Source organism: Cannabis sativa, chromosome 9 (genome assembly GCF_029168945.1).
Source record: "Cannabis sativa cultivar Pink pepper isolate KNU-18-1 chromosome 9, ASM2916894v1, whole genome shotgun sequence".
Taxonomy (NCBI): Eukaryota; Viridiplantae; Streptophyta; class Magnoliopsida; order Rosales; family Cannabaceae; genus Cannabis; species Cannabis sativa.
In genome coordinates, this window is record NC_083609.1 from 14,891,674 (window position 1) to 14,916,524 (window position 24,851).

General features: G+C 31.9%; 2 protein-coding genes across 3 annotated transcripts; one reads left to right on the forward strand and one right to left on the reverse strand.

The window, feature by feature from the left end:
- Window positions 1–2,525: 2,525 nt before the first annotated feature.
- LOC115724072 (DNA-directed RNA polymerase V subunit 7) lies at window positions 2,526–3,992 on the reverse strand. 2 transcript variants are annotated; one of them, XM_030653527.2, is made up of 2 exons: window positions 3,720–3,992; window positions 2,526–3,209 (listed from the first exon to the last, which is right to left on the reverse strand). In XM_030653527.2, the coding sequence occupies exon 2, from the start codon at window positions 3,189–3,191 to the stop codon at window positions 2,652–2,654; it is 540 nt and encodes a 179-aa protein (XP_030509387.1). In that variant the 5' UTR covers window positions 3,192–3,209; window positions 3,720–3,992; the 3' UTR covers window positions 2,526–2,651. The 2 variants fall into 2 exon arrangements, with proteins under 2 accessions (XP_030509387.1, XP_030509388.1); XM_030653528.2 differs by having other exon boundaries at window positions 2,526–3,218; window positions 3,720–3,931.
- A 13,762-nt stretch (window positions 3,993–17,754) lies between these two features.
- LOC115722331 (CRM-domain containing factor CFM3A, chloroplastic/mitochondrial) lies at window positions 17,755–23,123 on the forward strand. Its single transcript, XM_030651522.2, has 10 exons — window positions 17,755–18,945; window positions 19,112–19,676; window positions 19,756–19,886; window positions 20,175–20,525; window positions 20,783–20,939; window positions 21,717–22,012; window positions 22,113–22,172; window positions 22,302–22,397; window positions 22,486–22,578; window positions 22,664–23,123. The coding sequence occupies exons 1-10, from the start codon at window positions 18,010–18,012 to the stop codon at window positions 22,796–22,798; spliced, it is 2,820 nt and encodes a 939-aa protein (XP_030507382.2). The 5' UTR covers window positions 17,755–18,009; the 3' UTR covers window positions 22,799–23,123.
- Window positions 23,124–24,851: the final 1,728 nt, after the last annotated feature.

Here is a 24,851-nt window from a genome sequence, read left to right on the forward strand (position 1 = left end):
CAAATAAACAGAGTAAGAGTAGAACAACTCTTCTCTACATAACAAAGACACTCTTTTCTTAAGATATGAAAGTGAATAAAAGAGTTAACAAAACCTAACAGCTATAGGATGTATTTATGATGAATATACATCTCATAGACAGCTTACATTCGGTCTGAACAAGACCTCAACCCACTAGAAACTTCCCTAAAATAATTCTTCAATCAGTCCAGGAATTTCCGTTTCTGTACCTACAGAATCGTGGGCAGTAACTACAACTTTCCTTTTATAGAAAAGTAAAGTTTAGCTCCGGTTTTCTCTTCAAAAAATCTGATCTGAAAAAATGGGAAACTCAACACAAGATCAAATTACACAGGTGGTTAGATAAAAACGAAATGGGTAACCAAACTTACCATTTTTACCTTTTTTCCAAAAATAGGAAAGCTAGACAACTTTCCTTTCAAGTTTGAATACACCAAATAGGAAACCATATTAAAGTATATCAGCCGAAATTATACAAAGAATAATAAAATATTTTTGTCAATTAAATATGCCAAAAATGGAATTAACAAGTTGTAAACTTTGTTCGATTTTTTTTCGCCATTGGTGCTTGGTTTTGTGAACTTTGATAAAAGTCACGCTTTTTTTTTATTATTATTACTTATATATTTTGTTATTAAGTTGTGAAGAATAAAAAAGAAAAGTGCGAATTGGAATATTATGTGTGTTCCAGGGGAATGTTCAAATTGTAATAGGAAAAGGAATACAATAAATAATTAAAGAAAACTCAATCGTAGATATACAATAAATTTGAATGAGATTAGCACGTATTTATATCTATTTATATATATATAAATAAAATATGTATGCTTTACCCAATTTTAAGTTCAGATATATATTGTGTTAATTTTTATAATTTGAAATAGTTGTGTTATTTATTATTTACCTTGCCTCATAATTATTTTCTAAATAATAAAATTGATTAATAACAAAAACAAAAATAGAATAAAATATGTATAACTTAGTACAATAATAAACAAATGTATACTTATATAGGTACCTTGCACTATTATTTGAAAATAACATGTATATAATTCACATACAGAGCTGTGTTATCATAATGATTCATCAATTTCTCATAAACCATTTTATTTTTAATATAAATAAAAAGTCACCCATAAATTTCTCATAAACCAATAATTCGGTTATACAGTTATGTAGAATAGATATGAAAAAAAAAACATGAATTTAAGGATTATGTATGGAGTCGTACAAACATATAGATTTGTGACAACGACAGACAGGACACCCAGCAGCTATCTCACACCCAACATAAGATACTTTTGCAATGTCTGCAGCAGTTTATTCTTCTTCTGGCCTGAAGTATAAATTGACTGCAATTTATTTGCTAGTAACACTGTATTAATTAAAGTTGATGAGGGTTTTTTTTTTCCTCTGTTCATTATTCCATCCTATTTTTTAAAACTCCCAGTAATCATGAACTAAAACGGGAGAAGTTCAATCTGAGTAACTTCTATTGTAGAAGTTAGCAGGCCAATGCAAGCAATATATTTTATAGTGGCTGCTTAACGAGCAAAAGAAAGACCAATCAGCACAAACCTTTTATACATTTGGTTTGCAAAAGTAGTAAGAAGCATAGTTCAGGTAACAACAATATACACAAAATATAACATAACGCTAATAATAATATTATCTAGATTATTTCGGCAAACACTATACATTAACCACAACAAAAGAGATACTACATTCAAAACCTATAAATATATATATATAAAAAAAATGGCTCCTGCCAAGCTTACAATCATTTTCAGCATTGACAAGTTTTTCTCCTTCCGAAATAAAGGCGTATTATAGATAACTAAAATTAGACTAGAAAGATTTTGAGCAAAAGTCCACCTGACCACATTATGGGCAGCATAATTAAAATGTCCAAAAATGCTCTTCTTTTTTTTTTGTCTGTTCGTTTTTATCTCAGTTCTGTTTGCCCCTCCTAGGGGCTCTTCCTAGCAAAAGAAATATAGTTGTCAATACCATCTAGAGACTTTCTCCTTAATATCTATTTTTTCCACGATTTGATCCCTTCCCCTCCCAGAACCAGCCACTATGTTTCATATTACACAATAAGTCCTTTACTCAACTAGCAAATCTTATTAGAATTCAACTTTGTATCATCAATTGTCAATGTAAAGTACTATCAAACAACCAAGAACAGCTCTAATTCTATTGGTAAGAAAAGTAGCTTGTTGAGTAACCAATTTCAAGCTTGATCATCACCTAAATTGCAATTTAGAAAAAAAAGAAAAAAAAATTGCACTATTTTGGTCTCAAGACACTCAAACAACAAAGAACGTAATGAACAGACACACTGCTCAAATGGCTTGTAAGGTTTGTCAAATATATAATCCTTTCCCATTCTAAGGCCTCAACTACAGAACTATGACAGCAAGAAAGTGTTCAACTTCAAATTTACCACAACTTAACTAAAAGACAGAAACAGACGCAAGCAAGAATTAAAATATGCAAACAGTCACGATCCACAAAAATATTGCATGCTATATAAAATCTTACAGTTAAACTTGTTAAGGAGTAGTACTACAGGAATTAGCTGCAACATGTAACAGTTTATATACATAATAAGATAAAAGGAATCTTCAAGACTCCTTGTCAAGGGGGCCGAGATAATCACCATCCACACTGACCAAAGCTTGAAATTCCCTTTCAGCTTCAAGCCACTTGGTCCCTATAACAATGACCCGAACCACCACATTTTTCTCAATTGTGGGCTGCTTGTCACTGTGGAAGACTGGATTTTCCCCAACAGTATAGGTGTAACCGGGCATCTTAAGAGAAGAGAGATAAGCATTCTCAATGGGACCACATTTCAAGAAAACTCCATGCTTGAGCACCTTGTGTACAACACCCTCCACTATCTCTCCCCTGAAAATCTTGAAACTGATACAACTGAACCGTACAGGGAAAAGCACATCCCCAGAGTGTTGCCTTACTTTCCCTTCTCCTATGTGGTCTAGAGTTGTCACAGCAAGAAGGTATCCAAGATCTTTGGTTGCTTTCTTAGTAGCAAACTCATCAAGCAAACGGACGATAATGGACTTTTGAAGCACCAATCCTTTGGTATCCAAATTCTCAGCAGGGATTACAACATTCCATGGCAACTGGACTTTCAGAAACATTTTTCTTACTTTTAGCACCTGTCAACACTGGGATTTAGGGAAGAAAAAGCTACTCATCGAATAGAAAGAAAAAAAAAAGGGGGGGAGGGGGGACTCAATGCCCAAACCAGAAGTCACAAAAAATTGACATTGTCTAAGGTTGGAGGCCCAAAATGGAAGAAATTCATGTACATGCAAAATGACTGAATCAAAGACTCATGCACACATACTGAAAATCATAGCATTCATTCGTTTCTAAGATTTAAAAGCAAGCGAATGAAAGTAGTGATTTTCTCAGTGAACTTTACAGTAGTTTCAACAATTTATTTAAGGAGCAATACTCCATGTATTTTAATGAAATAAGTACGAAAGAAAGAAGAAAAAATTGTTCCAGCAAAGCAATAATCAATTCCATGAAACTTCATTAAATCACAGAGCCATTGCCATCCATACACGTTCGACAAAACCAAAATGTCCATCCCATCAAGACAATGGATATACAAAATAAGCCATAATTAAAACAGAAGAGAAGGAAAAAAAAAAACTTACAGTGAGGGGGGATGGCGCAAGACAACGAGAAAGAAAATGCAGAATAAGACTCGACCGCGAGAAAAGCCGGAGCCTGAGCCGGATCCGGCGGTGAGGGACAAAAGAGTTTTAGGTTTTTCAGATAGAGAGAGAGAGAAGAGGCAGACTCGGGAGTCTCTTCTCTTTATTTATCGTTAGTGAACCAGCCCCGATTATTTTATTTTTTTTAAGCTGCTTTAAAACTTTTTTTTTTAAGGAGATTTGCTTCCCCAAGCATACAACATAGTGTTGTAAAGGGAAATTTGATTTTGTATGTTGTATAATGTATATGTGTTTACAATTTTTCTCTAAACTCATACTAACTAATATTTATAGGATACGATAATTTTTATGATATTTTTAAAATACCACCATTTACATCACTTCTATTTCTACAATTGGACTCCCTATCGGACACAATCAGACCCATCAGACCACCCATTGGACCCCCATCAGACATACGTCTCCTACCTCACAAACTTACAGATTCATTAACCCCATTGGACCTCATCGAACCTATATCGGACCTTGCCCAAATTTGAGATTCTAAAAAACGAAACACGAACTCATCTTTGACATTGTGTCCGATTTGGTTGGGGTGCATCGTGGGTGCGTCGTGGGTCGGTGGGGGAGCGCTGTGGGGGATGGGTTCGGTCCGTGGGGTGGTGGGTTCATCGGTCAAGTGGCGGGAGAATGGATTCGGTCCGTGGGTGGTGGGAATTCGAAAGACAGAGAGAGAGAGAGAGAGAGACAGAGAGAGAGAGAGAGAGAGAGAGAGAGAGTTTAGAATGAGGGGGCAAAATTAGGTTTTAATAAAAATTATCCCATTTTACAAATTTTATATAGTTTTAAATTAGTGGACCAATTTTAGTCCCTATTATGCATACAATTTCAAATTTCCCGTTGTAAATAAGCTATAACATAGTGTTGTAAATAAGCTATATAACATAGTGTTGTAAATACAACCAAACCCTTGTGATCTGAGTGCTATTATCCCTGGTATTAGTACAATCAAAAAGGGAAATAAATCACTACTCTTTAACTAAGGGGGCCGAACTTCTATAAAAATATTGTGTATTTTTTACTTTCTTATTCTTATTGTGTACACATACTCAGGGCCGACCCTGAAAATATATGGGCCCAAGACGAAATAAATTTTGGGGCCCTCAAAAATACATTAAAAAAAATATCAAAAAAAGAGTGTTATGGGATTTGAACCCATGACCTTGAATATTATGGCTTTCACCTCAACCAACTAAGCTATAAATATTTGTTGTTTATAATACACTTAATTTTACTTAAATAAAAACTTAATAATTTTTTTTATTTTTTATTTTGGACCCCGAAAAGTGTGGGCCCTAGGCACGGGCCTAGCCCGCCTATGCCTAGGGCCGGCCCTGCACATACTATCATCAGTGATAAATACGACATGTCTATCGGTTAGCAAAATCTAAGGTCAACACATATTATAAATATTATTTGAAAAATCATTTTAAATTAAAAAAATTATAAAATTTTGGAAAAAAAAATTAAATTTTAAATGTATAAATAAATGAATTAAAATAAAGCAACGAGAAAAACAAAACCTAATTTACTCCTTCTCCCAGTCTAAAGAAAACCCTAATTTCCCTAAAAAAAAACTTCCTTTTCTCTTTTCTTCTCCTTGTCTCTCGTCTGCTTCGACCATGGTCGTCGTCAATAGTTTCTTATACCTCTTTCTCCTCTCACTCACCCATGCCACCCCCAGCAAAACCCATATGACCACCTTCTCTTTCCCTTGTTCCTCCTCTCTTGCACGACTCCAAAGAAACCCAGATGACCAGACAACCATTCCTCTGCACGAACCCAGAAGGCTACTGCTCTCTGTCCCATTCTCACATGAACTCCGAGTGATCTCTCTCTCTATATATATATAAATATATATATATGTCACGAAGGAACTAAGAGGTCCCAAAACCACCAAGAGGCGAATTACGCCTTCAAATGTTGTCTTCTTGGAGGATTCAATTCAAGTATACAGTGTCCCCGAAGATTTGGGTAGGTATGCTGGACGATTTGGGGTCTTCCTTCCTCTCTCATGTTTAGAGATAGAAATTTATACCGCGGGCATGTTGGAAATTATTTTACCAGGATCTTAGATCTACTCACAAGTATGTTTATTAACACCCTAAATATGAACTTTCTAAAACGATGAAATAAACACATATAAAGTTTAAGAAACCTTACATTGGGTGCAGCGGAATTAAATGACTCCTTCCGTTCAGATATCTAGCCCTTGATTCCTTTCTGTAGCAGAGCATTATCAATATCTGAACTTGGATCTCTTTCTCTGAATCTTTGATGCTGAAACTCCTTCTTGCTGAAAGTCTTTCTTCACGATCTTCCTCACTGTGATTGAGGTATCACTTGCTGTATGTGGGCACTACTCATACACTAAGTATTTCGAAATCTCAATGAGGAAGAGAGAGAGAGTGGGTTCAGCCAAAGATAGGGAGAGAGAAGGCTCAGGTTTTTCTCTGAAGGAAAAATAGAAAATTTAAGTGTAATTTTCCTGAAGCCTTCACTATCTATTTATAGCATTCCACTAGAGTTAGGTTTGAATTATTTGGCATTAAAATAATAAAAATATCAGTTTAAATTGCCTAAAAAAGTGGCTGGCCATGCTTAGTGGATTTGGGCCTCACTTTTTGTAATTTTGCAGTTTTACCTTTTCTGCATCTGATTTTCTCAAAAACGCTAATTTTCTAATTCAACCATTTAAATGCCAATTCTAACTATTTAATAACTATAAATAATTATTAAATGATATTGTCATTTATCATATTTATTAATTGAACCATACAAAGTATCATAATTAACAAATATGCCCCTAAAACTCTTTCTTTACAATTTCGCCCTTACTTAGTGAAAAATTCACAAATAGACATAGTCTAATTTGAGAATTATAATTGATTAATCAAAACCAATTATATGAGTCTTACAAGCAATATTATCTCAACTAGTGGGGGGACCATGGGTCTATATAACCGAGCTTCCAATAAGTAGATCAAGAATTTAGCACTAAAATTCACTAACTTATTAATTCTTCGTTGAATCCACGCATAGAACTTAGAATTGCACTCTCAGTATATAGAATGCTCTATATGTTCCACCATATAGACACATCATTAGTTATCCATTGTTATAATCCTAATGTGATCAATGATCCTCTATATGAATGATCTACACTGTAAAGGGATTAAATTACCGTTACACCCTACAATGTATTTATTCCTTAAAACACTTGACCCCGTATAAATGATATTTCAGCTTATGTGAAATGAGTACTCCACCATTTATGTTCGTTTGGTCAAGCTCGAAGGAGATCATCCTTTGCTTACTATTCGCCAGATAGAAGTTATAGATTTCATGTTTATGCTAGCGCTCCCACTCAATTGCACTACCGTGTTCCCAAAATGTACGTATCACCCTGACCTAAAAGTAGGCTTAACTAACAAATCAAAGAACACGAATAGCCTTTTGAGATTGAGCCTAATCATAACAGGATTAAGATCATTTGATCTAGGATCAACTAGGCGATATTGACTTGAATAGATATTACGGTAAGTTTAATAAATCTAAGTCAAAGTTCAATATCGGTCCCTTCCGATGCATACTCCATGCATCCAACTTGAGCTTTACTTTAACCAATGCTCTGGAAAGAACATAGCATTTCTCCAAATGCAAGTAAACTCTGTTGTAGATTATCATATCAGTAAAACCCTGTGTCTGATAAATCTAGGAAACTTCATTCACATGGTCATGTTTACTTTCCAATGTGTTGACGGCACAATAAACAGGATCAAGTATGTGAAAAGGGTTTCAGATGAATTTATACATTATGTACATATAATCATGAAATAAATCATGTGAACCATGCAACATTAAATGTTATTTCTGATCTATATTAATAAGTAAATCTGATTATATTGAAATGAGTTTTATTTAGGACATAAAACCCAACAAACTCCCACTTGCACTAATATAAAACAAAAAGTGTGTTTCAAATAATCTTAACACCTCGATATACAAATCAAGTGTAGTAGTAGTAAACTCCTCATAATAGGATCTGAAAGGTTGAATTAACCACAACCTTTTCTCCACCATTACTCTTCCTTTAATCACAAAATCATTGATAATGTGAAATTCCTCTCTATATGTCTACTCTCTTGGGATACTGGATTCTATACTTTTGGCAACTACTTTTGGTTAATCAGGAAATTAACACTAGTAGTTTAAGGCAATTTGGAATGATGCCAAAAATGTATAGAACTTTCCTTAGACTGAATAAGTACCTTTCCTGGAGCTTTAACATTCAGTCTCTCTCTGGTAGACCTAGAGACTTCAGATAGGTTTTTACACTTCTCCAAAATCACTATTCCACCCCCAGCGTAATCACCATCTTATCAGAAAGATTTTCTAGCACAAAGGCAAATTTCGAAATCTGATATGGTGTAGTCTAAGAGTTTTAAACACACCCTTATAGACTAACATATAGTTCCTCTTCTTAATCTTAAGATTTACTTGATTGTCTTCCAATGTTCTTCTCCTGGATTAATCTGATACCTACTCATTATTCCCACTCAACAGCAGGTGTCTGGTCTAAGGCATACAAAAGCATATCTAAGACCTCTCACTGTTGATATAAGAAATTCTTTCATGGCTTTATCTTTTCTGGAATAGTTGAGACTTTTCCTTAGATAAAATCTATGCCTAAGAAGTTGTGAAGCTTCTATAGATTGCCATTAGAAAGAAAATGCTTCAGCATCTTACTAAAGTAAGTTGCTTGCATTAGAGTAAGTAATTACCAGGTATACCACAAGCCATAGGTTTAGATAAACTCAAACCTATAATACTAGGAACAGGAAGTTTTGTTAAGTCCATTGAATAGACTTATAAACAAAAATTTCATTTTATGTCCTTGTAATAGAAAACTTTAGGTTACTCCATGTGAATGGATTAAACCATAGTTCTATTGGCTTTCTTCTTAGTTTCTTATCTTGACAATCTATTACTTGTTTAAACTTACAATGGATTTTAATCACTAGTGTCTCCCAAGTCATAAGAAGGTGAGTTCTTAGAAACTCTCCCACTACGACAAGGTACCGTGAATTATGTCGAAGAAAACTAAATGGTATTGATCTCTTCGGTTGTGACAAGACAACAGAGGCAGTGAGATCATCATATGTTAGATGATAGAACACTTTTGGAATCAAGAATTAAATATCTCCTTTATTTGCTACTTGTTTTTCAGACTTAGTCATTATCTTAGAAAAGTAGTATTTGTTTGAACAAACACTTTCTTATCTATTGACAATGGGATGGTCCACCCCTAATCACTTAGAATAGCTAACAAACCATGGTTAACAGTTCTAGCTTTTCTTAAGATTTTGATTAGGTCATCCATGAATCTAGTAATGATTTACATTAAGTACCCAACCATTACATCATTCTAAAATTGTATTACCATAGAAGGATTTAGGCAACGACTAGTAACTAATCATCAATATGCAACTCGAAATTTCTGGGGAGGTAAGTTTGGATATAATTCAAAAATCAATTTAATGATCTTTGAACTGCATATCTACTAACTATTTCTCCACCCCTATCAGTTCGCAAGATCTTTAACCACTTACTTTAATGGTTTTAACCGTTGCTAGAAATTAATGAAATTTTTCAAACATTTCAAATTTCTTTGCTAAAAGGTATAATCTAGAGTTATCGTTTTAAGAATACAACGAAAAACTCATATCCACCCCTGAATGTACATCCATCTGCGAATGAGATGAACTACTTTCAGTGGATATAGGCATATTAACTCTTTGCAGAGATTGATCTTGTCAAATCCACTATGAACAAGATACAAATGCCATAGATTAAAAAAATGTGGTAGTGTCTATTGATGACATAGGTTTAGTTACATCAAAGAGTTCTTAGAATACTGCAAGTGGATCCTGGTCACAGAATACCTAACTCATATTCCATACAGTTTTAATCCATTAATAGAAGATGGATATTAAACACTTGAGAAAGTGTAACTGTATTGTATTCTGGAATTAGAAATATAAGAAAATTTCTATTTGGAATCTAAAATTAAAGTCAAAAACTTAAATTTATACCAAATATAATGAGTAATTCTATCTTGGACCAGCACTACTAATACAAACTCTAAGTCAGATTTGCCCATACAAGTAGGAGATTTCTAAGATTGAGGATTTATATCAATTGGGAATAGAATTTTGGGATTATAATCATATGCGTCATTTAATTTCTTAAGAGAAAATATAATGACATGAAATGATTTATAGACCATTCATCCAATGATATATTATTGAGCTAATTCGAAATGAATAAGCTAAGAGGAATTAGGATAATTTCGTTTATAAATAAGAATCCAACGATGCTTCGATTAGCGAAAGACAAAGTAATCTTATTTATGTAATCTTCTTGTTTCATATTGTAAAAATAATAGTCTAAGGTGTCATCAATTGATGAACAGCTAGATGTTGCATATACAATATTTATCTTTCGAGATCTTACACTATTATGTATGTCTAATGGTGAAAATCCATTAGGGATTTATCTCATTAGAAAAACAAACATGTTAGACCAACAATGAAAATTCGAAATTAAACTACAACTTAATAACAGAAAATAACATGGTTCAATATAAATTCATACACAATTCAGAAATTATAAACATATAGCAAGTAGGAATGACTAGTGAAAATACTAAAACATACAATCCTAAATAATTTCCAAGGTTTTCAACAAACTGATACAGTGTCCCGGTAGGCGAGAGTCAAAGTATCATTTATTGAATAGAGTTGTCAGCTCTTCTAAAATAGAAACCATTCTAGCAACCTTTTATTCGATCAAAATAAGAATCCAACGTTGTCCCGGTAGGCGAGAGTCAAGGTTATTCTTATTTTATGAGCTTCCACCATTGTTTCATGTTTTACGAGTTTATCTCTAAGTAGTCACCGTAGGGGAGAGTCTAAATAGAGACGAAAACTCACAAAACACTTATCAAATGAAATCTTACGGTGTTAAATGCGTTCAACGAATAACCATCCATAGGGGGACGAAGTCTAGCGTCTCGAGGTTATATTGAAAATATTTAACTTTTGTAAGACCAACAATGGAGATCGAATATCTTAATAATAATCAAGCTCATTATTTAAAGTGAGTTGTATTTTCTTTGATTCTCTTTATTTAATTTATTTATTTTAAATATGTATTTATTTAAAATTTCCAATTTAGAATGAAAAATTCTAAATATAAATTTTAATTTAATATTTATAAATTTTACTTAGATGGATATGAAAATAACATGAATTATTTCCATCTTAGTAATAATTTCCAATAAATATTTAGAAAAATATTCAATTTAAGTTGTTACAAAATTAATTTAAATTAATTTACAACTCAAATTTAATTTTCTATAAATATATATTGCATTTCGAAAAATTAAAGTATTCTAGGACACAATTTTCGAAAATGCATGTTAAAATAAAAAATTAATCTTGGAAAAATTATTCTAATTTAATGTTGGCCCAAAATTAATTAATAAAATTAATTTACAACAAAAAAATATAATTTTCCTATTTAATTAAATATATAAGAAAAATTTCAAATATTTAAGTATGATGATGAAAATCAACTTAAATATTAATTTTCTATTTAATTAAATACACTAGAAAAATACTTCAAGCAAAAATATCATCTATCTAGATTTTCCTTTGACTAATTAATTCAATTTTTAATAATATACTTTAATTCAATTTATTTTAAATTAATCAATAAATGAAAAAATCATTGATTTAAGTTGATCTAAGAATTAATTAAAATAAATAATTAATTTACAAATTAATCTATTTTTCAAGATAGATTCAAAATCATCTTGCATTATAAAATGCAATTTCGAAAATTGATTAATAAAATAAAGAAAAATATATTTTACTTCATTTATTTTAATTAATCATTAAATAAAAAAATCATTGATTTAAGTTGGTCCAAAATTAAAATAAATAATTTACAACTTTAATCTATTTTTCAAATAAAATTCGAAATTCCAGCATTTAAGAAACGCAATTTCGAAATTTGATTAACAAAATAAAGAAAAAATATATATTTTGAAAATTATTTAAATTTAGTTGAAAAAATAAATTTCAACTAAAAATAATTTTCTATTTAATTAAGTGTCATGTAAAAGAAATATTTAAGTATGATGATGAGAACCAACTTAGATATTTAATTTTCAAGTTAATTAAATTCAAGAAATAAATAATTAAGTATAGAGAAGGCTTAATTATTAATCTCTAGTTTAATACTAGGAAAAATATACTTAAAATAAATTGTACCAAAATTAATTATATAAATAATTAAGTCACAATGTATAATATTTTCCTTTTAAATATTAGAAATAATAAGTAGTCTAGAAATAACTATCTAGAAAATATCTTATTTGACTAAGTATCTTTTCCACAAAATTTGAAAAAATATCTAATTTAGGTTGTATTAGAAAAAATCTAGAACCTAAATATTTTTCAAATTTAAATTTAATTAAATATCAAAAATTAAGTTGCAACCACTTAATTTGAAAATATTCCATTTTAAGTTAATATTCGAAAAGATATTAACTTAAAAAATATCTAAAATATTCCATTTTAAGTTAATATTCGAAAAGATATTAACTTAAAAAATATCTAAAGAATCTTAATAACCAATGCCTAAAATTCCTAAACTTAATTTTGAAATTTTAAATCCAAAAGATATTCAGATTTAAGTTGGTTAGTTGAAGATAACTAAATATCAACTTAAATAGGAATATTTAATGAAAAATTTAAATTAAGCTCCAGAATGAATCTAGATGGTTATAATTCTATATTTAATTAAATACAAGAAAATACATATAGTTTAGCTTAGAATAAAAAATTCTTTAAACTATAATTTTCTGAAATTAATTTCAAAATAAATGAAATTAATTATGTTGCTAATCAATTTTATTAGGTTAAACTAGTTTAATTAACCTAGTACAGTTATTCAAATCAGGCAAATGGGCCTTCACAATTGAGTGGTTCATGTGAGGGGGTGCTGGGTTCAGTATGTCGTACCCACTACTATGGCTCCCAACTCTCACACAAGGCCCAAAAGAGAGGAATTTAACCTTAATAAGAACAACTGTTATTAATTGAATAGGCCCAAAAACTAAATGGGCCTAAATAAATTCTATCAAGAACTATGATAATTTATTTTAGCAACAGCAACATATATGCATCTATAATAAAATTAAACACATAGGCTCACACAGGCACACTTTGGATGGGTCCTATCATGTTGCTAGGTCATACACAGATGAAAGAAGATTGTAAATATACCTGTTACAAATTATTAACTTGACCAAGGAAGCCATCAGATTATTAGATCTGGCAAAAAGTAACCATGGCTATTTGCAATCAAGTAATAATAGGTTTTGAAAACTTACAAACAAGCTAAAACACATACTCCTGCAACAAGGTTAGCTGGATAGTTGGATGTAGGATTTATTTAATTTTAAATTAAATAATTAATTAAATAAATAAAATATTTATTTTTGAAAAATTAAAATAAAAAAAAAATTCGAAAATTTAAAAAAAATTTAAATTTAAAATTAAATCTATAATTTTGAAAAATTAAGTTTCAACCAACCTAAATATCATTTCAAAATTTGCTAACTACTTTTTAAATTTAAATGTTATTTTATAAATAAAAATTAAATAAAAAATTAGAAAAGATAAATGAATATCTTTTTTAGATTTTAAATGTAATTTAAATAAATAAAATAACAAAATTTAAAAGTTAGCAAAATATCTTATATCTATTTAAAATTACATGATTATAGTTATCTTATTTTAAATTTAAATAAGGTCAAATTATTTAAAAAAGGATTTAATTTAAAAAATTTAAAATCTGACCTTAAATTTAAAAATAAGATAAGATATAATCAAATTTAAAAATAAGATAGATAATTAAGCAAAAAGATAGATACTAACTATTTTTAAATTCAAATTACACTAATATCTTGAATTAAATTTAAAAAATATTAAATTAATTCAAAATGATAATTAGAATTGAATTAGGAATAGTAATAGTATAAATATAGAACTACACAAAAAATCGAAAGTTAATTCCATGAAAAAGCATGAAAAAACGAAGAAAAACGAAAAAAATTGTGAGCTGTACGGACAGTTTTCGCGATCGCAGGAAAATTTCAGCACAGCTCCGATTTTTTCGAATCTTCAAAAAATCATAACTAATTCAAATTAAATCGAAATTGAGTTCTGTAAAAAAGTAACTTGCTTAATTTTTTCCATAATATCCAATAAAAATAATTCCAGAAACAGAATCGCAATTATTTTTCACGAAAATTTACAAACATCAATCAATCATCAAATAACACTCAATACAACATGATACCATCCAAAAACAAACAAACAATCGTTTTAAAGTCCAAATTTCTTGCAAGTAAATCAATTACCATGGCTCTGAGGCCAGTTGTTGGAAATTATTTTATCAGGATCTTAGATCTACTCACAAGTATGTTTATTAACACCCTAAATATGAACTTTCTAAAACGATGAAATAAACACATATAAAGTTTAGGAAACCTTACATTGGGTGCAGCGAAATTAAATGACTCCTTCCGTTCAGATATATAGCCCTTGATTCCTTTCTGTAGCAGAGCATTATCAATATCTGAACCTGGATCTCTTTCTCTGAATCTTTGATGCTGAAACTCCTTCTTGTTGAAAGTCTTTCTTCACGATCTTCCTCACTATGATTGAGGTATCACTTGCTGTGTGAGGGCACTACTCATACACTAAGTATTTCGAAATCTCAATGAGGAAGAGAGAGAGAGTGGGTTCAACCAAAGATAGGGAGAGAGAAGGCTCAGGTTTTTCTCTGAAGGAAAAATAGAAAATTTAAGTGTAATTTTCCTGAAGCCTTCACTATCTATTTATAGCATTCCACTAGGGTTAGGTTTGAATTATTTGGCATTAAAATAATGAAAATATCAGTTTAAATTGCCTACAAAAGTGGCTGGCCATGCTTAGTGGATTTGGGCCTCACTTTTTGTAATTTTGCAGTTTTACCTTTTCTGCATCTGATTTTCTCAAAAACGCCAATTTTCTAATTCAACCATTTAAATGCCAATTCTAACTATTTAATAACTATAAATAATTATTAAATGATATTTTCATTTATCATATTTATTAATTGAACCATACAAAGTATCATAATTAACAAATATGCCCCTAAAACTCTTTCTTTACAATTTCGCCCTTACTTAGTGAAAAATTCACAAATAGACATAGTCTAATTTGAGAATTATAATTGATTAATCAAAACCAATTATATGAGTCTTACAAGCAATATTATCTCAACTAGTGGGGGGACCATGGGTCTATATAACCGAGCTTCCAATAAGTAGATCAAGAATTTAACACTAAAATTCACTAACTTATTAATTCTTCGTTGAATCCACGCATAGAACTTAGAATTGCACTCTCAGTATATAGAATGCTCTATATGTTCCACCATATAGACACATCATTAGTTATCCATTGTTATAATCCTAATGTGATCAATGATCCTCTATATGAATGATCTACACTGTAAAGGGATTAAATTACCGTTACACCCTACAATGTATTTATTCCTTAAAACACTTGACCCCGTATAAATGATATTTCAGCTTATGTGAAATGAGTACTCCACCATTTATGTTCGTTTGGTCAAGCTCGAAGGAGATCATCCTTTGCTTACTATTCGCCAGATAGAAGCTATAGATTCCATGTTTATGCTAGCGCTCCCACTCAATTGCACTACCGTGTTCCCAAAATGTACGTATCACTCTGACCTAAAAGTAGGCTTAACTAACAAATCAAAGAACACGAATAGCCTTTTGAGATTGAGCCTAATCATAACAGGATTAAGATCATTTGATCTAGGATCAACTAGGCGATATTGACTTGAATAGATATTACGGTAAGTTTAATAAATCTAAGTCAAAGTTCAATATCGGTCCCTTCCGATGCATACTCCATGCATCCAACCTGAGCTTTACTTTAACCAATGCTCTGGAAAGAACATAGCATTTCTCCAAATGCAAGTAAACTCTGTTGTAGATTATCATATCAGTAAAATCATGTGTTTGATAAATCTAGGAAACTTTATTCACATGGTCATGTTTACTTTCCAAAGTGTTGACGGCACAATAAACAGGATCAAGTATGTGAAAAGGGTTTCAGATGAATTTATACATTATGTACATATAATCATGAAATAAATCATGTGAACCATGCAACATTAAATGTTATTTCTGATCTATATTAATAAGTAAATCTGATTATATTGAAATGAGTTTTATTTAGGGCATAAAACCCAACAGGGCAGTGGCGAACCCTAGATTTAAAGTGAGGGGGTGCAATTTTTTTTTTTTTGTAAGGCATGGGCAAAAGGGGCAAAAGTAAAATAACACTCTTTATGGGAATCGAACCATTAACCTCTACCCTACATGTAATGTTGTTTAACCATTATACTAAAGCTAATATTATGTTTATAAATATTATTTTTTATTACAAATATATGTTGTAACTAACTAAATTGCATATACATTTTTTCCCAACTTTTTTTAGGGGGGTTGAATGTCCCGCCTCGCCTACATATGGGTCCACCCATGACCGCAGGGATGGGTAACTGCAAGGACCCACCCCTAATGGGGGTGGGAATCCCTGTCTTGGTGGTTAATGTGACGATGGTGTGGGACAATTTCAATACCCAAACTGGGGATGGGACGAGAATGGAGATAATACTATCCGCACCATATCCAACCCTGATATATATAGTTTCATTTTTATTCTTAACGTATATATAGTATATATATATCATTATATAATTTCATTTTTATTCTTAACGTATATATAGTATATATTTATCATTGATAATCAAAATTTTATATCATATGCTTAAAGTGGTGATTATTGTGGATTACAAGTGTGAAAATATTTTCTTCTCGTTTCTTAGTTTTATCTTTGTTTACTTTTTAATTTGTTGGGAGAATTGAGAGGTATGAGACTATGATATTATGCTTGGGTTATGATTTTTTTTTTCTTTTCAAACTTTGAGACAAATTTATTTTTTATCTTTTATTAGGTTATGCTGTTTTTTTTTCTTTAACTTTGAGGCAGATTTGTTTTTATTTTCTATAGATTATGAAGGCATAATAAATATTTTTGAGAATATTGATGTATTAAAAATTTAAAAGTTTTTTCAATTATTTAATTTTTTTCTTTCTATTTTGTCTTAATGGATACTCGATGAGTTCTCCATAACCGATGAGTATTCTCCTATCCCGAATTTGCTGGTTGTTAGACGGGGATGGGGTCATAAATAGGTAGCGGGAATAGAGGTGAGAATTACATTTCCCCCGTTCAATTTCTATCTCTACTCATGTCCCATTCTCTCTTTTCTCTTTTTTATTTTTTTAACAATTTAATTGTTGATGTATCTGTGAGCATCTTAAACTATAGGTTTGTTTTTGAATATTTTCTGGGTTTGTTTTGGTTTTATCAGATTTGTGATGTTTTGATTTTTTTTTTCTTTATATTTGTGGTATGGTAATGGTGATTTGGTAATGTTTATTGGTTGTGGTTATGAAAGAGGAATTGGAGAATACGTGAGAAAATTAGGGCTTTTCTTTTCAATTTTTATTTTAATTCATTTAAAATTTAACTATATATTTTTCTAATTTAAAATAATTTTTATAATAGATAAATAATTAAATTATGTGAACCAGTCAAATAGAAAAAATTAGATGAAAAATTAAACCGTTAACATTAACATAAGTTTAGGCGGTTTGATAAAAACAATTATTTGGTGAAGTATTTGAGGTTTAGCCACAATTTATTCATAAGTAAAAAAAAAATCACATAGCACAATATGTGGCTTATCCAAACAGGCCTTTAGAAATGACCAAAAAAAACACTCTTACACTACATGGATAACAGAAACAGAAGAGGCTATTTCTTATTATTTCCCAGCAAAATAACAAGGATATTTCCATTTCCTTATTGTAGCTGTTGAACCGCTAAAACCTCAGAAAAGTCTCAAACTTTCATCGTTTTGCTCATCTGGGTCCGATCAATTTTCAACATCTTAATCTCATGAACCATTTATTTATTTATTTCTGATGGCTCTAGTAGCACCCACTCGTCAATTCTACCCAGCCACTTTCTTCGACTCATTCCAAAGCTCCTTCTCCAAGTTCCATGCCACTCAAATTCGTTTCTTCAGGTACGGTTCTTCAATAACACTGACAAAACACCATATCTATGCTACCCAATACATTGTAAAATCTAGCTCAGCCCCAGAAGAAAACCCAGGTAGAAAATCCACTTTTGTGAGTAGGAACCAGACTGATACTCGGTATAAACCTGATAAAAACTTATCTTCTAGTAATTGGATTGATAAATGGAGCAAACATGACCAACACAATCCTCCAAAACAGCCTAGGGCCGTATTGGATTATCGGGATAGTGAGACTGGAAATCAGCCGAGTTCAGGTTTAGTTAAAAGAGCTAGTAGTAATGGTGGTAATGATGGTGGGGGTGGTAGTACAATGGAGAAGATTGTGGAGAAATTGAAGAAATTTGGGTACATGGATGCTGGGAGTGAGAATAAGGAAGAGAAAATAGACAGAGTGATTGAGAAAGGGTCTGTAGAGGATATATTTTATGTTGAGGAAGGAATGTTGCCAAATTCAAGAGGTGGGTTTTCAGAGAATTCCCCATTTGGAATAGAAAAGCAGGTGTTTGGAGGTGATGGTGAGGGTGAGGTGAGGTTTCCTTGGGAGAAACCTAAGGGGAAAGATGGCCAAGAAGGCAGTTTGATGAGGAGAAGAAACCATAGGACTTCACTTGCACAACTTACTCTTCCTGAATCCGAGTTGAGGAGGTTAAGGAATTTGACATTCGAGAAGAAACACAAGACTAGGATTGGAGGAACCGGCGTAACTCAAGCGGTTGTGGACATGATTCATGAGAGATGGAAGACATCAGAGATTGTGAGATTGAAAATTGAAGGACCACCTGCACTTAATATGAAGAGAATGCATGAGATATTAGAGGTTTGCTTGCTTCTTTTGAATTTAAGCTTACAAGTTTATGCATAAATATTCCTTATCTTTCTCTTCTAACAATGGCCATTACCAATAGCTGTTCTCTTTTTTGCTGTTGTTTTCTATTATTATTAATTTTATTAACTAAGTTTTCTGCCTTTGATACTATGCTCAGCGAAAAACTGGTGGATTGGTGGTCTGGAGATCTGGTACATCTCTTGCTTTGTATAGAGGTGTGAGCTACGAGGTCCCTTTATTGCAACTAAAGAAAAGGACATATAATAATACTGAAACATCTTCTACAAAAAGTCTTAGTGATAAATCTACCCGAAATCTAGCCAAACTTGCTTCAGGTATTACTGTAGATACATCCATAGAGAAACTTGTATCGGATAGAAATGTGGATACATCCATAGAAAAAGTTGATTCAGAAAGTAATGTGGATACATCCAATGAGAATTCAAAATCAACTTCCGAGCAGAAGATTGATACAAAAAAGTTTTCAGAAGTTAGGTATGAAGATGAAATAGAAAGAGTTTTGGATAGCCTGGGTCCTAGATATACAGATTGGACTGGAGATGGTCCATTACCTGTGGATGCAGATATGCTCCCAGGAATGGTTCCTAATTATGAACCACCCTATCGAATACTTCCTTATGGGGTACGACGTTCTCTTGGTCTAAACGAGGCGACATCTTTAAGAAGGCTTGCTAGGGTTCTTCCACCTCATTTTGCTTTAGGTATGCATTTTGTTTAGTTACTAAACTCATTATTGTTCATGAATTTACTTATTTCATTCGTAACAAAATCTCTTTGTAGGTAGAGGCAGGCAGCTCCAAGGTTTAGCTATGGCCATGGTTAAACTATGGGAAACAAGTTCTATTGCAAAGATTGCACTCAAACGTGGTGTACAACTGACTACTAGTGAGAGAATGGCTGAAGAACTCAAGGTAATATAAGCTGCACAAATTTTGTGACAGCTACTTTTCTGTTGAGATGCACCATGAAGCACAATAGTGTTTTTAGCTTCAAACTAGAATTAAAAGTAGTGTGTTTAGTTTCTTAACATGCAGCAAGTTATTGGATACAGACAATGACCATCTTTATTCAAGCAGTTCTTGCATGATGTGTGTTTCTTAAGTGGCAGTGATATATACATTTTGGTAGTGTTAACTTAGTCATTATTATATTATCACAGTTCTGTTCCATAATGACAAAATGATGGCTATTGTATACAGACATTAACAGGGGGCATGCTTCTATCCCGAAACAAGGACTTCTTGGTCTTCTACAGAGGGAAAAACTTTTTGACTAAGGAAGTCACTGAAACCTTACTGGAAAGGGAGAGATTGGCAAAGTCCATGCAAGAGGAGGAGGAGCAAGCTCGTTTGAGAGCCTCAGCCATAATCACACCACAATTTGTAATAGCCGAACAATCTGGGACTGCTGGTACTCTTGGAGAAACATTAGATGCAGATGCTAAATGGGGTAAGACATTGGATAATAATCACAAGGAGAAAGTGATGCGAAAGGCAGCAATTATGAGGCATGCTACTTTGGTTAGAAAGCTCGAAAAGAAGCTTGCTTATGTAAGTTCCTTGAAGTTTATATTAGACTATTTCTAATTGACCTATTAAGACTAATTTGAGAATACATTCAAAGACATCACATTATTTTGGTGTGATTTTTTTTTCGCCTTCGGTTCTCATTTTTCTCCTTCATTGATATCATCATAATTTAAAAATTCATATCTTTCTATTTATGCACAGAAATCCAGTTTAGGGGCCAGGAGCTAATATTGTGATGTCTGCTAGAAAGTTTTATTGAATTGTGTATTTTCTTCCAGGCTGAAAGAAAAGTAATGAAAGCTGAGCGAGCGTTGTCTAAGGTAGAGGAGTTTTTGAAACCATCAAATCAGCAGGCAGATCCAGATAGCATAACTGATGAGGAGAGGTTCATGTTTCGTAAGCTTGGATTGAGGATGAAAGCATTTTTACTTCTTGGTAAGAACAGTCCCATCAGCTTCTCTACTCTATCTTTTAAAATACCTTATCAAAATCCTACTTTTTTCTGTTTTATCTCACACATTAACGTTACTCATACATTAGTTTCATGAGCTATTATTTGGAGCTACTTTGGCTCATCTGATGCATGCATCTTCTTAAACCTTTTTCATATCTTTAGCTATACTTTTAGCTTATTCTATATTTTAGCTTGCCTATTGCAACAATAGCGGTAAACACAAAATTTAAGTGATGTTTGGTTGGAAGGAATGAAAACATAGAAATAGGAACGAGAATAAGAATAATAATAAAATGGAATCAAATTTTTAAAATGTATAAAAACATTATTAACTTTTTTCTAATTGGTCTTTTCTTTCATTTCAAAATGGAAAACTCATTTTACTAAAATGATGGAAAGTCTTTCTATTGGAATGACATTCCAATACTTTACAATGCTATCAAACAAAGAAATGGAATAAAAATTGTTTCGTTTCCATTCCATTTCATTACCTCCAACCAAACACCACCTTAGTGTAATGATATGTGCATCCAAAATACGCACCCAAACATTACAAACAGTAGCACGTCATTGTCATTTTTTTATATAACATTGATTTCCATGATTCTATCTTAGATAAATGTGATTTGTCAAAATAACTATCAGTCCATGTAGATAATGTTTGAGTGCAAATTTTAAGTGTACATATCATTACTCTACATTCTATATAATATTTTCTTTTGCACTACAAATCATGTGAGATTGATTTCTTATTCCAGGTAGGCGTGGAGTTTTTGATGGTACTGTGGAGAACATGCATTTGCATTGGAAGTACAGGGAGTTGGTTAAGATAGTGGTCAATGCTAGAAGTTTTGAACAAGTTAAAAAAGTTGCATTATCACTTGAAGCTGAGAGTGGAGGTGTCTTGGTTTCAGTAGACAGAATCAACAAAAAGAAATTTGCTATAATTGTATTCCGAGGAAAGGACTATCAACGCCCTTCCTTGTTAAGGCCAAAGAATCTTTTAACGAAGAGGAAGGCTTTGGCACGTTCAATTGAGATTCAGCGACAAGAGGTATCTCCAAAAGTTCTTACATAAATAATATTCAAATGCTCATATGGTGGTTTGATTGTGAAAACAAAGTTCCCCAACTCATATTTCTCATGTTGAACAGGCTCTTCTGAAACATATATCGGCAATGCAGAATACAGCTGACAGACTCAAGTCTGAACTTGTATGTATCTTTTTCATTTCACCTAGCGTTACTACAAGATGAGCTTTTCCAAAATTGCAGAAGGAGCTAGCTGTAGCTCCCATACGACGATTAGGTAATCTTAATCCATCTCTTTATCATGGTTGGCAGGAACAAATGGACAAGATCAAGGATCAGGGAGATGAAGCATTGTATGATGAATTAGATTCTGCTTATTCTACAGATGAGGAAGATGAGGATGCAGAGGTCTTGTGTTTATTTTGAAGGTGTTCCTTTTTGCTTGTTTACTTGATGATCCAAAAAAAATTGAACCCTTGTTTGTTCTGTTTCCTAGGAAGAAGGAGATGAGGCTTATCTCAAAGCATTTGGAAGTGAAAATGTTGATGAAGAAGACACAAGTGAGGATGACGACGATGAACAATCAGAGGTCTGCCTTGAGCTTGATCTTCTCTTTTTTCGTCTTTTGTACCAAACCATTGCCTCATCTGATTCTTTATAATTCTATTTTTTAGGAAGAAGAAGACACCGAGGCTTATCTCAAGTCATTTGGAAGTGAATATAGTGATGAAGAGGCAGACGAAATCAATGACTTTCGCAATGTTTGCATGGAAACTAACTCCCCTCGCCATGTCCAAGATGAGGAATAGCCTTAAACAGAATCAGATACCCCTCAAGAGCTTTTACATGCCATGGATGGTTCCTATGCCAGAGACAACACAGTAGATGAAAAAAATAATCATTAAGATGATCAGCAGCATGGAGAATCTCAAACAAGTTTAGACAGTGAGATTTTTTGGGTTTTTCTCTCACTGCCTACAAATTCTTTAGCCCTTTTGTATATTTGATATGTCATAATTGTATACAGGTAGATTATTTTATTGTAATCCTCGAGTGGAACATAATTTGAAAAAGAAAGACATCAACACTTACAAGTTTAGAACTGATAATTAGTTGAGAATAACAAAGAACAAAGAGATGGAGAAAAATAGAGTGGCTGGAGTTCTATTCAATTGCAAAGTCAGGAAAGTAAATTATACAAATAATAGCTAAGCCTTATAGACTATTAACTTAAAAGACTAAAATAACTATAATTAATTATTTAACTCTTTCAAATTCATGATACTGCAACAAGAATAAATGAGAGTTTGCCTATGAAAAATCAAAAAGTAACTTTAAATAGTGACGAGTAAAATAACAATCTATATTAATATGCTTAGTGCATTTATGAAAAATTGAGTTGTGAGTAATTTGGATGGTACTTTAATTGTTACAATAGATAAATTTGGGACGAAAGTGAATGGCATACATATCAACTAGCCATGTATAACTTAAGGGCAAGCCACCCCCTTTTGTTAGCTCTTCTATAATTGATAGCATAGACACTTTGAAAAGGTGAAATAAGCCCCTTTTGTTAGCTCTTCTATAATTGATAGCATAGACACTTTGAAAAGGTGAAATAAGCTTATCCAGGATCCTTAGAAATGAATTTGTATATAGTAGTGTAACTAAAGGGCCTAAAGTTTTTAAGAGTACTAGAATGTTGTATTTTAAGAATAAGAACAAGCAAAATAGTGTTTGTAGTAGAGAAGGCCACATTATTGTTAAGACAATCCAAAACAGCATTAACGAAATCTATACTTGATGTGGACCATTTTTTTTTATTTTGTTAAAAGTACGCATTGAAACTATCAAGACTAGATATCTTATCACGAAAGAATTGATGCATTGCTTTTTTGATCTCGTTAAAAGTGTAAGGTTGATCAAAATGGAAGGAATCAACTTCATGCAAACTTCTTCTTGTGTCCGAAACAACTAAGACAATATCGTCAGTACTACTTCCTTCAAAAAAGAAAAGAATGTAGTAAGAATTAATGAGGTCAAAAATACGGAAAAAAATCTTTTGTCCCCAATTACTTGTCACATTCATGTCCCTTCAATAGATATCTAACATGTGTCTTTCTATTTATTCACTAAACTGATTCAATTTTGTAAATTAGCTCTGTTAGTTTAATTATTTTATTTTTTTTTTGAAATGGTCCTTTAGTTTATTCTCTCGTCTCTCCTCTCTCCTCAAAACCATTTTTGTAAGGTCCTCATAATTAATTCTGTTTTCCAATAAAGAGTACATTAAAGAAAATAAAAAATCCTCAAACAAAAGAAGATGAAAAAAATATGATATTCATCAAAGGAAAAAACTTTGATCATTAATATATATGTTATAAAATAATATAAAATAATATAAAGTAGATGAGAAGAAAGAAGAAAAAGATGAAGAGAGAAAGAGAAAGTGAATGAGAATTTCTGAGTTGTTTATTCCAATGGGATGAACCCCTATTTATACAAATACAAGAGTGAGATATTAAGAAACTAAGAAAAAGGGAAACTAAGGAAAAGAGAAATGTTCATTACAATTCATGGTAATAAATAAAAGATTTGGACATCCACATATTATTAATATTTATAACACTCCCCCTTGGATGTCCATAATAACTGTCTTATTAAAAATCTTGCTGAAAACTTGATCAAAGGAAAAAGAGTATAGTGTAAACTAACTCCCCCTCATTTAGGCATTTGTGGAGATCTTCTAATCGACGAATTTCGATCTTGTCTGCCGTCTTCTCAAATGTTGATGTTGGTAATAACTTTGTGAATAAGTTTGTAAGATTGACACTTGATTGAATATGTTGAACACCAATATGC

Bases quoted from the DNA above. Each gene is read 5' to 3' on its own strand.
- LOC115724072 (XM_030653527.2), bottom strand. From the start codon at position 3,191: ATGTTTCTGAAAGTCCAGTTGCCATGGAATGTTGTAATCCCTGCTGAG.
- LOC115722331 (XM_030651522.2), top strand. From the start codon at position 18,010: ATGGCTCTAGTAGCACCCACTCGTCAATTCTACCCAGCCACTTTCTTC. The intron at 19,677-19,755 runs GTATGCATTTTG...ATCTCTTTGTAG, and splicing joins TCCACCTCATTTTGCTTTAG to GTAGAGGCAGGCAGCTCCAA. The intron at 22,398-22,485 runs GTCTTGTGTTTA...TCTGTTTCCTAG, and splicing joins AGGAAGATGAGGATGCAGAG to GAAGAAGGAGATGAGGCTTA.